The sequence below is a fragment of the Leptonotus elevatus genome, chromosome 11, assembly GCF_054856555.1.
Source record: "Leptonotus elevatus isolate MCC_2025b chromosome 11, RoL_Lele_1.0, whole genome shotgun sequence".
In the NCBI taxonomy this organism is placed as follows: domain Eukaryota; kingdom Metazoa; phylum Chordata; class Actinopteri; order Syngnathiformes; family Syngnathidae; genus Leptonotus; species Leptonotus elevatus.
The window spans coordinates 23934004-23947663 of NC_141249.1; the positions used below are offsets into that span (position 1 = coordinate 23934004).

The 13660-nt window shown below is 42.7% G+C and overlaps 1 protein-coding gene across 3 annotated transcripts in view; it reads left to right on the forward strand.

The window, feature by feature from the left end:
• Positions 1-13660, forward strand: part of zc3h3 (zinc finger CCCH-type containing 3) — a 30341-nt gene that overhangs the window by 13305 nt on the left and 3376 nt on the right. For all 3 annotated transcript variants that reach the window (XM_086088993.1, XM_086088994.1, XM_086088992.1), the window contains exons 4-9: positions 1547-1697; positions 5893-6056; positions 8350-8422; positions 8586-8738; positions 9479-9548; positions 11006-11137. In XM_086088993.1, coding sequence (XP_085945119.1) covers positions 1547-1697; positions 5893-6056; positions 8350-8422; positions 8586-8738; positions 9479-9548; positions 11006-11137 — 743 coding nt within the window. The remainder of the gene's footprint in view (positions 1-1546; positions 1698-5892; positions 6057-8349; positions 8423-8585; positions 8739-9478; positions 9549-11005; positions 11138-13660) is intronic.

Genomic DNA, 13660 nt, shown 5'->3' on the forward strand with positions numbered 1-13660 from the left:
GTTTTATGTTGCGCTTGATCGGTTCATCAGTTCTTCTCAGCATCCATTTGATTTGTTCTCTGCTAAATGTTTAGCGACAAGGTATCATTTCAATCAAGAGCCACATCCCAGCTGTTAATGAGCGGGGGAGTGAAATGAATTGCTGGATTTTGTAGAAGTGAAAATAGTATTTTATTGTTTGCAACTTTGTGCCTAATGAACACGGTTTGATATAAGAGGTTAATTAGATTTGCAACCATCCTTACTAATGGCAATCGAGACTTGAGAAAAGGAGCAGTAGAAAATGAGCTCCTTACAGGATGCATAAACCTCTTTATGATCCCCACCGCTTGCCTTTCCACTCAATTGACTGCCACACGAAAGTTGGCAGAAGTGGAAGTGGTTGTATTGAAAATTTTGCAAGCATGTCGTGAATTGTTTTGGAGTATGCTAATGCCTTTTACAAATCCTCACATCCACCCATACACACACACACACACACATGCGCATTCATACGTCAGTGGGAGTCTGAACATGCATGTCCACTGGGAGTAGGGTTGCAAAATTGCAGGAATTGGAAGCTTTCCATGGGAATGTAGAAGGGAACAAAAAAAGAAAACTCAATTCACAAAATTGAAGTTTGGCCCTCAACAGGGAACAGCCTAATTTTGGCTAAAGCAACCCGTTTCAATGCACGGAAACTCCTCAACCTCATGGGCAAACGAACGTTTGCTAGTGTTTGTGAAGGCAGCAAATGTTGATTTCTCATCAGGGCTTGTTTAAGGTCGCGAAAGTTTACCGAGTGTTTGCCAACAGTTTTAACGGTTTTCCTTTTGCGACATGAAAAACATTTCACGACTATCTGGTAAACGTCGTTGCAACCTTGAACAAACCCTGACAAATATCGATATCCGCCACCCTCACACCGCTCAGTGGGATACGGGCCTAATATGTCATTAAGTTCCACATAGTGAATGTTGGTTTTTCGTCAGGATTCCTAAAAGGGTGCAAAAGGTTGCAAACCGTTTTTGTTGTTGCACATAATATTTTTTACATTTGCAGAGACATTTTGAACATGTTCAAAAGACAAGAAAAACTGGTTGCCACAAGTAAAAACTGTTGGGAAACATTTTGCAACCTATAGCATTCACATTTTAACCTGTTCTGGCAAGAAAAACTGTTTAGAATATTTACAAAATTCCCCATCTTAACTCGCCATGAAAATTGACTGCCCCTTTGAAGCTCCATGTTTGGTGTCTTGCTCAAGGACACTTCAACATGGTCACAAGGGTTGAGGATCAAACCCTCAACCCTCGGATTGGGAAACGACCACTCTACCACTGAGCCATGCCGCCCCGAGTATATTTGTGCTATTTATGGTCAGACTGCAAGGATAAAAAAAAATCGGATTCATTAGGCTCAAAAAGTCATCTGGCTTTTTGAAAAGCATGCCTGAAGTCCTCTGACAAACTTGCGCCGGCCTGTTTGCGTGCATAGAATGAAACGATTGAAATGATGGAATCTCGCTTATGTGAATATCATCGGCATGTCACTTTGCTGTCCACAGGTGCAGCCTTCTCCTTTCATCGTCCTCCTGCCTCACAGAGGATTTGCAGATCTCAATACAAGATGGTTAGCCACCCGGGTTCCAGCGTTGCGTACGCGCTGCCCTACCACTCCCCCCTCTCCTGGAGAGCCAAGAAAATACAGTCGGCGAGGTAATCCATTCGCACGCATGCACGTACGCACGTCACCGGCTGCAGGTCTCGATATAATGCGTCACCAAGTCCAATATCTTTCAGCTCATCTTAGAGCGGTTTACATTTCAGTCAAACGTCGCATGTGTAGAGGCGGTCAGTAATTTATAGTGCTCATTTTTATACGGTAGAGAATAAACCATTTACGCCACTCCTCACATAAATTTACTCCGGAAGACTCGCTGCAAGTCAGATGAAAGAGACACGATTGTTGTTCTTTGAATTCTTTGTTTTGCCGTACAGTCTTATTTTTCATTTTTTCTATCATCTTGGGTTTTGTAACGCTTGGTTCATTTGTATAATCCAGATTTGGTTGGACACTAGAACCAAAATTGTGGCTAGATTTCGGTGACTTACTGCTACGGTATTCATTTAGCCGCAGCAGTAAATATTGATTCATCAAGGCATTTTCAATTCGAGCCCCTTGACACCCTGTGAAATATGACGACGTGGGGCAAGTGTGGAGTGAGATAGTGAAGGAGACGACAGTTCCTTTGGGAGCGAGTATCGCTCGCCTAACTAACCCTGTCATTTATAAATATATATATATAATTTTTTTAATTTTTTTTTACTTTTATCTCTTTTCTAAGACCTCTCTGCTTGTAAGTGTTCACCTATTGAATACAGCATGAATAAATGACACGGCATGCACGATTATAAGGCTGTTGTATTTTTGAGGTTCTTGGTCAATCCAAAATGTTAATGATCCTTCGGCCTGAATATTTAAGAACATACACAATAGGTTCGGGACAATATCTGTGTGCACGATCATCATGCAACCGAGGGAGAAATAAGTATAAGAGGTTGCCGTCTCTGTTGTTTACGTTCATGTCAGGTGAGGGGAGCCATGTCGTTATTCTTTATCTTTTAAGACCTTTACTGGCTCGCACCGCAGTTAAGTACTTGGATGCATGCGATGGAGTATTGTGTCCCAAAAAAAAATCAGTTTTTAAAAAGCGTACTTTTTTTCTGTACCACCGCTTGAAGAAATTGTCTTTAGGAGTTTATTTTCAGTCCATTTTTAACTCGGAATGCTTGAACTGTAACTGGCTCTTTTGTGATCATCAGCTCATTCGCTACCGGTATTCAACTCCATCTTGCTGGCTTCTGATTTAAAGTGCATCCCGGAACCTGTTACTGATCCACACGTGGGCCCACCATCTGAGTCACTCGTACCTTTTTGAAAGAAAAAATTTGTATTGAGAAATAGATACAAATCTAAATGTGTCCATTCTCAACAGTTGAACTTGTGTGTCTTGAGTGGCGAAGACTAAAGTCTCCAGATTTTGAGGGTATTTGTCTCCACGCACTGTCCAGCCGCTCATCTCCTTTAGTGCTCGAGTATCGATCAGTTCAGGATATAAGAGACGGGACTATAAAGCGAGAAAGCTTTCCCTTGTCTTCACTTCACTCTTCATTTTCCCGCAGTCACTATCCTATTTATCCCGTGTCATACAACAGCATCTTCATTCACTCGTTACTTATAATATTAGTCATTCACACATCAACATCCACCTAACGAGGAAGATTTTGTCAACTATGCTGGAGTTATGCAAGTTTGATTTGTCAGGAATAAATCGTTAATAATCCTTTCTTTGGTGTCCCGAGTGACAATGAAGAGCAACATTTGTTTTTGTTGCAAGAAGCCAGAAGCCATTTTTTTTTTTTGCTGTTATTTAATGTATTCAGACTTCGGCCAACCCCGCATTTTAGCTTCTTAGCCTTGACCTGCCATTGAGATCACAATAATGCTTTTATATATTTTTTCTTCTTCTTACTTTGCTATTTATGGTAGTCTGGAACGGCCTCGACGCATCAGACCGCAGGACATTTTATTTGACTGTTTCCTAACTGAAGACGACACAGTTGGGTTGAGTTCAATATTTTCTATTGCATACTATCAAAGGCTTATTTTCAAGATGGGGTTGCGCTTTTGTATTTTGAGCCGTATATTTGTTTTTGTAAAGAAAAAAAAAACACTTGTTAGCATGTGATACTAGATTTTATTATCAGTTTATATTCATTTGTCCTTCTCGGAAATAGGTAGCGACAGTAATATAGATCCACATTTTGTACTAAAAGATCGTCCCCTTAAAGCAACTTAGCTGTCCAGCTCAAGAAGATTTGCACACTATACAAGCCTGGAAGGTTCCTGATAACAGATATTCCCGTTGAAGGTCAAGGACATGGCAAGAAACAGGCCAAGGAGAAATTACCTCTGGGATGAGGTTTTGCCATTTGATGATCTAAACCTTAGTCTGGTCAAGTCCATTTTATGAGTACAGTGTCCAGTAAGGTCAATTTTACTTGTATACTGTAGTGCCAAAAGCAATGAAATTGCAGGAAAATTGTACATCCTGATTATGATGATGTATCACAATATTACCAAAAAAGTGAAAAGAAAATCAACCCCAAGTATACTAAGATGGCATTTAATGTAAAATAGTTAATAAAGTTGGGATGCTATCAAAACTTTAGTCTAATTAAGTACAGGCTTTGATTTAATGACTCTCATCTCAATCAAATAACAAATATTTTACATAATAAACAACACTTTTCATTTCAAATGAGCTTCGCTCATGACCGAAAGAACAAGACTTTGGATGCCAAAATGAGTTTCCTCCGCAAGCTATCCAGGCCGTCTCTTCGAGATAGAGAAGGACGTTTGCTCATCCGGGAGTAGAATCTCGACTGCGTAGAATCGAAAGGAGCCAGCAGATGAGGCGGCTCAGACGTCTGGTTAATAAGAAGACACGTTGAATGTCATATATGAATGAAAGAAAATGTAAGGCAAAAATAATGTAAGCAAACTGAAATATGAAATACCGCCTGCATTTTCTCCGACTCATCAGTAGGATTTGAGCCGGTAGTGAACACATCCTAACAAACTGGAACCTGTGACTGCACCACAGTGTCGAGGTTAACGGCCATCTGTGTTAACAGATCATGTCGTATCCCCATTAACCTCGCTTGCGGCCGCCTGCTCCTTGTTGAAGCGTCCCTGGTTGGCAGTCAGTGCTCCAACATTAGCCTCCATTACGGCTCCCCCGGCTGCAGTTGGCCCGTGCAGGGCGGCCACCGATCTTATCAGCGAGCGCGCCGCTGAGTTACGGTTCACAGTCGGGCTGTATCCCGAGCTTCCCAATCCGGATTTCTTGACTCCATTTGTCCTTCGATGCAGCATTGAAGTGACATTCTGTTGCCGCGCCGTGCGTGGTGCATGTTCAGCGCAACCCTCCCGCTTTCCCTGTAATGGGAGGCGTGAACTCTCGCTCTAAACCCATTTCCCAGCCATCTGAAATACGGCAGCAAATTACCTCCAACTGTACAACAGTGGCGGCCCGCCCCAAACAGAAGTGACAGGCCAGTGCAATTTATCGCCATAACCCTTGCACCGCCCCGCCTCCACCGCCGCGCATCCTTGTACACGCTGCAGGCTTACACATAGAACGCACTGAGCGACTCGGGATTGGAGTGCGTTTTGAGGCCTGTTGCGCATACCGTACCTGGGCAACGTGCGTGTGTATGTGCACGTGTGCGCGTGCTTGGGTGGTCGGTCCTCAATGCTGCACAGTGTTAGGCCAACCTCAGCGCTCTGGCCCCCCGCCCTGCCTATTATCTCATTGATTTCCTCCTCTCCTCTTTTCAATTCTCTCCATTTCCACACTGCCATCCTTTCCATTAGAGGAGCAATTCAACAGAGTGCTGTGACATGGTGGAGAGTCTTGGAGGGGGGGGGGTGCAGTGCTGTGCAGTGCGGGTGCGGGTGGGTAGCCGGCAGCACGGGAGGCATCAAGAAGAGGGGATGGTGTGAACCAACCGCTTGTAACAAAAGTACCTGAGGAAGGGATGAGCAGATAAGGCCATCCAAACTCAAAGTATACTGGAGCTTGTGGGGGCATTCACCCCCTCCCCTCTAAATATTCAAACATATAATACAATAAAATAGTCAGCGAAATCATGTGAGAGATTCGCGGACGAAGGCGATCAGAAAGCAAAGTAGTCAAAGAACGGAATACAAATTGAAAACGATTTGTTAATCGTGGTATTCTGCTTTTCGTTTTCCACAACATCCTGACTCTGTTGCAATTGGAGGGTGTTCATGTAAGAACATTTAAATGTGAGTCGGTTTTGTTTCCCTTTTTTTGGCCAACAGGAGTTTCCTCCAGAGTCGTCAGAGATCGTCTCTCAACAGATACCCGGCAACCACTCACCACTGGAAGCAATCCGGCGTGTGTTGGATTCGGGGAAATCTTTACCAAGTCTCAGCCAATAAGCTCTCCCGTACGGTCTCTCACAACATGTCCATCAACCGAACAGGTACGCTAACGGCCATTTCCAGTCATCAACTGCATGTTGCTTGTGCGGTTTGGCTGCAGATTATTCAATTGAGTTCAGTTTTTTCAGGATAATGGATGGTAAGGGCTTGAGGTGCATGGGATCGAGAGAATGAATGGGAGAGAGTGAGTTTGCTTTTTTGCTTATAAACTAAAGGTTGGCTTGTCGCAGTAAGTCACCTGGAGCCTGAACTGGAGTCCACTTGACGGTGATTATTTATATTTGGTGTATTTGTTAGTTGGCATACCCTTTCCTCTAAACAGAAATGTGTGCGAACCAGCCTGAGCCTCTTTCACATTCTTCAATCCTCCAGAACAAGCCTTGAGGTGTTTTCTCAGCAAGGCTTTACTTGACGACTTGAAACCTTCTCAGAAAGTCTCACATTTGTTGGCAACCTTCGTCAGCACCAAAAAAAATCTGCGCACTTGATCTATTGAACAGTCACAAATGTTTCAGAATTACAAAATAAGATCGAGCCCCACCTATTTGGGTTCTCCGGCTGTCATCCAATGTCCCCTGGAAACCTTTCACAACTTTTTGATTTTTTGGGGGGGTCCAAGGTTAGTTGAGTCCAGTGAGTGCGAAGTGTTTATTATGATCCCAGACAGAGCTGGCTGTCACGTTTCGTGTTTGCACCAAAATGTCAAGCCCCGTGATAAAAATAGTTATGCCGTGCCAAGGTACTGCATTTGGCTGCGCTGACAAGCACATTGGCCCAATGTCATTTTTATGTGATACTTGTCGTTGTATTGTTTGGTTTATCAGTAAAAGCAATTAAAATAGTAAAAAAAAACAAATATGCACATATGTCTGCTATTTGTAGGCTGGCCATGTAGAGTGGACGTCCACATCAACCATTACGAGTATAATTGAAATGTTTTCCAACAAACCTCCCAATGGCCGCCCTCGCAAACCAACAGCCCAGTGCACCCCACTTCGCCACCGCCCGGGAGAGCGACAGCCTGCCTGCAACTGGGGGACCCTGGAACACTCCAAAGAGGGGAGTCAAATATTGATATCACTGACCTGAAGAAATCACTGGATAGCCGATAGCCCACACGCGCACTGTATAAACTATATGGTATACGTACAGATGAGACATATACAGCTCGTAGGCAGTTAGTATAAGGCCGGAGGGGGGGGGGGGGGGGGGGCGTTGTGTCGAGGTGGTCACTATTTTTTAGCATGAAAAAAAAAAATCAACAAGTAGGACGGTATGTGCTGCTTTGAAGAACCCCTTTTTCTTTAATCACTCACTTCCTGAGACCCCAATGTTAGATTTGGCAGAGGCATCTTTTACTGAATTGCAGTTATAATTTAATTTAAATAAGTTTCTTCCTGTAAACATCATTAAGCATATAGTTTATACATGTTTTTAAGGCAAGTTGTAAGATGTCTGAAGCCCTCTTTTTTTATGTTTAACAATTTTAAAACATCATAAATCATGCTGTCTCAAATGTTCTCCAGTTTCCAAACTGTAAATGTACCAGATCGTATGGCGAGAAACGTTTCTTGGGGAGGAACAATATGGCGGCCTTGCGACTTCAAAAGACCCGGCCTATCGGCTATCCAGTCATATATTCAGATTAGTAATTGGTATGAAAGGGGGGGGCTGCTGCGGGAGGGGACGAGATGGGAATCCCAACCCCCCACCGCAGCCCGCTGAGCAGAGCAGGCCAGTTCCCAGGAAACGCCATCTTTTGAAACGAATTCAAACAAACAAATCCAAACATCAACTTCCCTTGGCGGAACCTTTGCTGTTTTTCTTTCGATGTAGCGCACAACGCAGTCCGTTTGCAACAGTCGACTCTCCGTTTGGGCTTGATTAGACCTACGCAAATTCTTTCTGGAAAATAGCTATATTTATTCTTTAGTGGTTAAGAATAGCATCAATATTTTAAAGGTTCAATTCCAGAGGCCATGTTGTAAATTGTACGTATCCATTTAGTTTGAACATTATGCATCCTTGAAAACATGACCATTGTTTTGAAGGGTATAGTCATTGTTATTTACTGTAGGTTCATCCAATATGTTGGTAGAGTGAAAAAAAAAAAAAATTCAGCATTCCAGTATTTATTTTAGGATATAAGTGAGTGTTTGTGTATTTTTTTGTCGGTCTGTCCAATTCTCATGAATGTATAATCTCTTCAATACGTTTTCTTTGCCATAACCTCTTTGATTCATTCCTAAACGGATTGGATTGTTGTGATTAAGCATCATGGTTATTTGCTACGATAAATGCAACTTAAAACGGACTTTTTCCCTCCAAAATCAGGAAGGAGCTTTTCCCAAGCCTCTTCTGTCAATTCTGCTCCCAGTCACCCCTACAGTCCTCGCCATCTTGCCAGGTAGGCACATATGTGATTCGTTTCTTCTCCGACCCAGATTTGAGCTTTTTGCCAGTCAAATGAAGAGCCTGCATTTATTTATTTTTAAAATTCATGTTCATGAACCCACCACCACAAGCAGCTTTTTCTGAGGTCTTCTGGCTTTGTGTGTTTTGTGAACCAGCCGTGCAGTCCAGCGCAGTCTTGCCATCATCAGACAAGCTCGCCAAAAGAAGCAGAGGCAGTACTGCATGTACTACAACCGCTTTGGCAAATGCAATCGTGGCAGCAGCTGCCCGTTCATTCATGACCCAGACAAAGTCGCTGTTTGCACAAGGTAACATTTTGGCAACAAGAAATTGATTTTATATCCAAGGGAATTGAGAGGTGAGTTTGGTCGAAAGGAAGCACACAAAGTTCCCACTGAACCGCAACAAAGTTGTGAGAGAACTTTAGTTTCCTTTTAGAATCCAAATCTATTTCAATCTGTCCTGAACAATTTGTCAGTGTGCACACAAAACATTTTATATTTATAATAATATCATATAATTAATAATATATAAATATATATATTTTTATATAATTATGTTTGTATTTATTTATATCATTTATATTTCCAACACATTCAATGTAATGTTGCAAAATCCACATCAATGATAGTCTACTTGAACTAAATTTTGATTTTGGATCGATTCAGTCGTCATCAAAATTCTGATAATTGTACTTTTAAGGTGTCCTTATTCATGTTGAGCACTGCACAACAAACTGCTAGCGATATGAAAACAAAATGTCATTTTGAGTTGTTAAATGATATTTCTCCCTTTCCATAGGCCAGTAAATTAATCTTTTGGAACTTCGTGTCAACTTTTACACTGGAGCATTTTGACCTTTTGTTGGTACTCCTTTGTTTGCCATATGCTTACACAAACGTTTTGTAAACAGAAGAATTACGCTTCAAACTTCTTTATTGCCTGGACTCATGTCAGAAAATATTGCTGTGCGCCTAAACACCAACGGTTGCAGGACTAAAAATGAAATGCCAGGCGCATAATCATGTATGATATTCCTCTTGTACAGATTCCTACGTGGAACATGCAAACGGGCAGATGGAGCGTGTCCGTTTTCACATAAGGTTGCCAAGGAGAAGGTAAAACACCGCTGGGCCGATGTCCTGTACGTACATAATGTCATAATGCAGCTACACGATAACACCGTTGGGTACAGTTATCATGGATCGGGTTCAAGTTCTTGGCTTGTCTGGCGTTTTTATGCTGAGCCTTAGGAGAGCTTGTGCGTTGGCGTTTTTGACGGCCTGGTCACACTTCAAATGGCGCATTTGCATAAGTGACGCCTCAAAACTAGAAATGCTAGCAAATGTTTGTCTTTATGTGGCTGACTGGTGGCCAGTCCAGGATGTACCTCACTCTCGCCCTAAGTCAGCTGGGCTGGGCCGGGCTCCATCTATACAAGCTGTCCGTCTAATATGTTCTGTTGGATGTGGAAGGTGTCAGATGGGTTAATACCCTTTTTTTTTGCCTTCATTTTTTCAAAAAAAAAATTTTGACAAACAACACTACGACAGTAAAATAAATAATTGACTAAAACTGAAAATAAAAATGTATATATAATATCTATATATATACACGTTTTTATTTTCACTTTTAGTCATTTATTTATTTATTTCAGAGGTTTTTTTAGGCAGTTTTTGTCCTCCATACGACAGATGCCCAGTTGCCTCCCTCACTTGCGCTTTCACAATGGCCTGCACCTGTGTTGGTTGTCACGCTCCTCCCCAAAAATGCTGAGAGGCCAGCTGTCTGTCTCGCAACAGCCACACCTGCCTTGTTTAGCCCCAGAGAATTTTCCTTCTTAATTCTTAAGGAGAAGGACTCGATATGTGAGAGGGTGTTCAGAGTTATGCACACGGCGCCCACCCAAACCTGATCTGGGTTGCCGGTGTGGACAGATAGCTTGAATCCTGTACCCTGGCCCCTCCCTACTCTCGACCCACTTCCACAAATACGTCAGACGTGCCCTCGCAAAACAGGCACGGCCCACAACCGCACCCGCACCCGCACTCGCACGCTCGCTAATCCGCGCCCCGCCCCCTCCGCCACTGAACAAGCATCCAGTGTACGTCAAAACATGGAGGTGCTGCACATATAAATATTTCTGGAGCAGTTAATGACCCATGCTATCCTCGCGCCACTCACTCTGTGGTCAGGCGTGGGTGTCCCCTGACCACCCTGACCGCAACCCCCCTGAGAGATATATTTAGATGGGCTCGCCCCTGCACGCCACGCACACGCAAACAAGACGCACGCTCACTTGTGCCGGCTGCAATTAAGGTTATTCAGCTGCTCAGCATAGCAAACCGGCAACTTCTGGGATTGATCTGATCTGGACGTGACACTCGAAGCGCACACCTGTTGACAAACTCATGTAATGGCTTGTAATGGCAATCCTCATCACCGCATTCTTTTCCCATTTCTCCCCTTCTCCTATTTCCTGCTCACAGTTTTGAACTTAAGTGGTCGCCCTCACTCACATACGGCCATTGTGAATTATGAATTCCTTTTCTTTTCTTTTCTTTTCCACCTGCAGATGCCGGTTTGCTCATATTTCCTGAAGGGGATCTGCAACAACAGCAACTGTCCTTACAGTCATGTCTACGTTTCCCGCAAGGCAAAAGTTTGTGAAGACTTTGTCAAAGGATACTGCCCTGAAGGACAAAAGGTACATACAAACACACGCTGTGCACATAAACATTGTGCCCTCGTTTTATTGTATTTTATCCAACCACACTTCGTCTTGAATGTTGTCAGATTTGAGTATTTCATCATACCAAATAAAATACACGCAAACCATGAAAACAAACCAGAAAATGGCATACATCAAATCCAACAACAAAAAAGCACAAACAAATTAACCTTCATTAAAAAAAAATATATATATAAAGGTTATTTTATTTTATTGTATTTTATCCAACCACACTTCGCCTTGAATGTTGTCAGATTTTAGTATTTCATCATACCAAATAAAATACATGAAAACCATGAAAACAAACCAGAAAATGGCATACATCAAGTCCAACAACAAAAAAGCACAAACAAATTAACCTTCATTAAAAAAATATATATATATACTGTATGTACGGCACAATTTTTTTTAACGCTCAATTAACGACCGCCCCTTATTTGGAAAACCTCTACTGAAGGGAATTCCAGTCGCGACGCAGCAGAAACGTCCATGTCAAAATTACTAAAAATTATTCATGCAGACTTCTATTGCTTGTTTATTGTTATCACCATTACACAACCTCCATTTTCTTATGTCCAAAGCATCCAACTCCCAATTTGCAAAAGCAAAATTAAAAGAAAAGAAAATTTAAGATTCTTCCAAATAGTAGACACACACACACATTTCTTCATTTCTTCACAAAAGCTTCCACTCACAAAATTGGAATATTTAACATGCAAAAGTGTTTTTGGGGTTTGTATTTATTTAACGTGCGGATGTGCTTTTTCCCCCTCGTTGGGTCTGTGTTTGTGAATGTCGGTGTGCGTTGTGGAGCACCGCTGCACGCTGAGGCTGTAGCGGAGCCATGATGGATAGCAGGCAGTAATTATAGGAGTGAAAACTGCTGAGGTCGGCACAATGCAAGACAGCATCTCAGGGGTTAAAGCAGCTCCTCACTTCACACACACACACACACACACACACACACACACACACACACACACACACACACACACACACACACACACACACACACACACACACACACACAGACACACAAATCCCCTCTTACCTACATGACTCCTCATTTGGGTTTTGTCTCGAACACCCTCTCCCGTACTTACTGCCTCTTTCTGTAATTGTGCAGCCCTCCATGACCCATTAGCAAATATTTATTTATTTTGCCATCTCGAATGCATGTTTTAATCTTTCGTCTTGTCTCAAGGACCGCAGCAGCGTTCAATCTTGAGACCACTCTTTCATGGAACTGGTTTTCTTGAGTTTTCTGGAGCAATGAAGCCTGATCACAACTTCAAATTCTTCCGAATCGCCCTTTTTTTTTTTTATGATTACGCGCTCTCACCATAATGATGTCATCCTGTACTCTTTGATTGTTTCATTCCACTGAGTTGCAAATTCGTCGCCATCGTTTAATGTCTAAAATGTAAATGTATGTAGTTTTTTTTTATGTGGTTCCATTTTCATCGGCACCCTTTCACGCTTTCATTCTTGCTTCTTTTGCTCCTTTTCGTGCCTTTCTTTTTTTTTCTTTTTTTTTTTTGTGCTGACTCTTCCCAGATGAAAGCTCTCTAATAGGCCCCAGAGACTTCCCGGTCTTCCTTAAATCAAATTGTTAACTTAGTGTGGGATAAAGATGTTCTTTGTGTCCACTGCAGCACTTTGTTCCCATTTCCGATCCTTCCGGTGGGTTTTTATCTTGCACTTGTACTTTTTCTCTTCGTTTTTATGCAAACAAGAAATGAATGGCGGGTGTCGTGAGGGCCGTTAACCAACCGAAGCGGCCTTTTATGAACAAAGCCATCGTGTTTGGGTCCGTGTAATTATCTGGACGGGGTCTCTGAAAATGGTTGAACGTTTGAATGAAGCGTCGAAACGTCTTTAATTGACGACAAGAAACAAATAACGCTGCCGTCCGTGCAGTCGTGTGCGTTTGTGCCTGAGGAAACCGTTGGTAAAAGGCAGTTTACTGCGCTCGCCACTGCTGACATCCGTAGCCTGCAAGTCTGTTACAGTGACGGAACATTGTGATTTTCTAGGAATGTTACAGAAGGGGATCATTTGAAAATATCAACACTGGCAGATATTTCGAGAAACAAATGGTTGCTTGTGATATTGTTCTGCTTCCAAAGTATTGTAAGAAATCCTGAACATGATCTCCTGCTGGTTGTTCTTTGTTCGTGTCCGACGCGGTGAGCTCGGCTTCAAAATGTTGAAAACCGCAACGCTAGTCCAAGTTTCAGTCGACTGTGTGAGTGAGTGTGTACGCATGAGTTCGCATAGTCGTGAGGTTGTCAGGAGACCTGAGGAAGGATCAAAGAAAGTGAAATCCAGCACCGACCAGACATGACCTTACTACCCACCGGGTTACCAACCAGAGTCTTTCAGCAACCCCAGAAACATCTAAATTCCAACAAATTAGGGAGACCTCAAGAGACCAAAGGAGAGACCGAGGAAAGGAAGGAAGGAAGGACAGACGAAGCCGAGTGAGATCCGCAGACA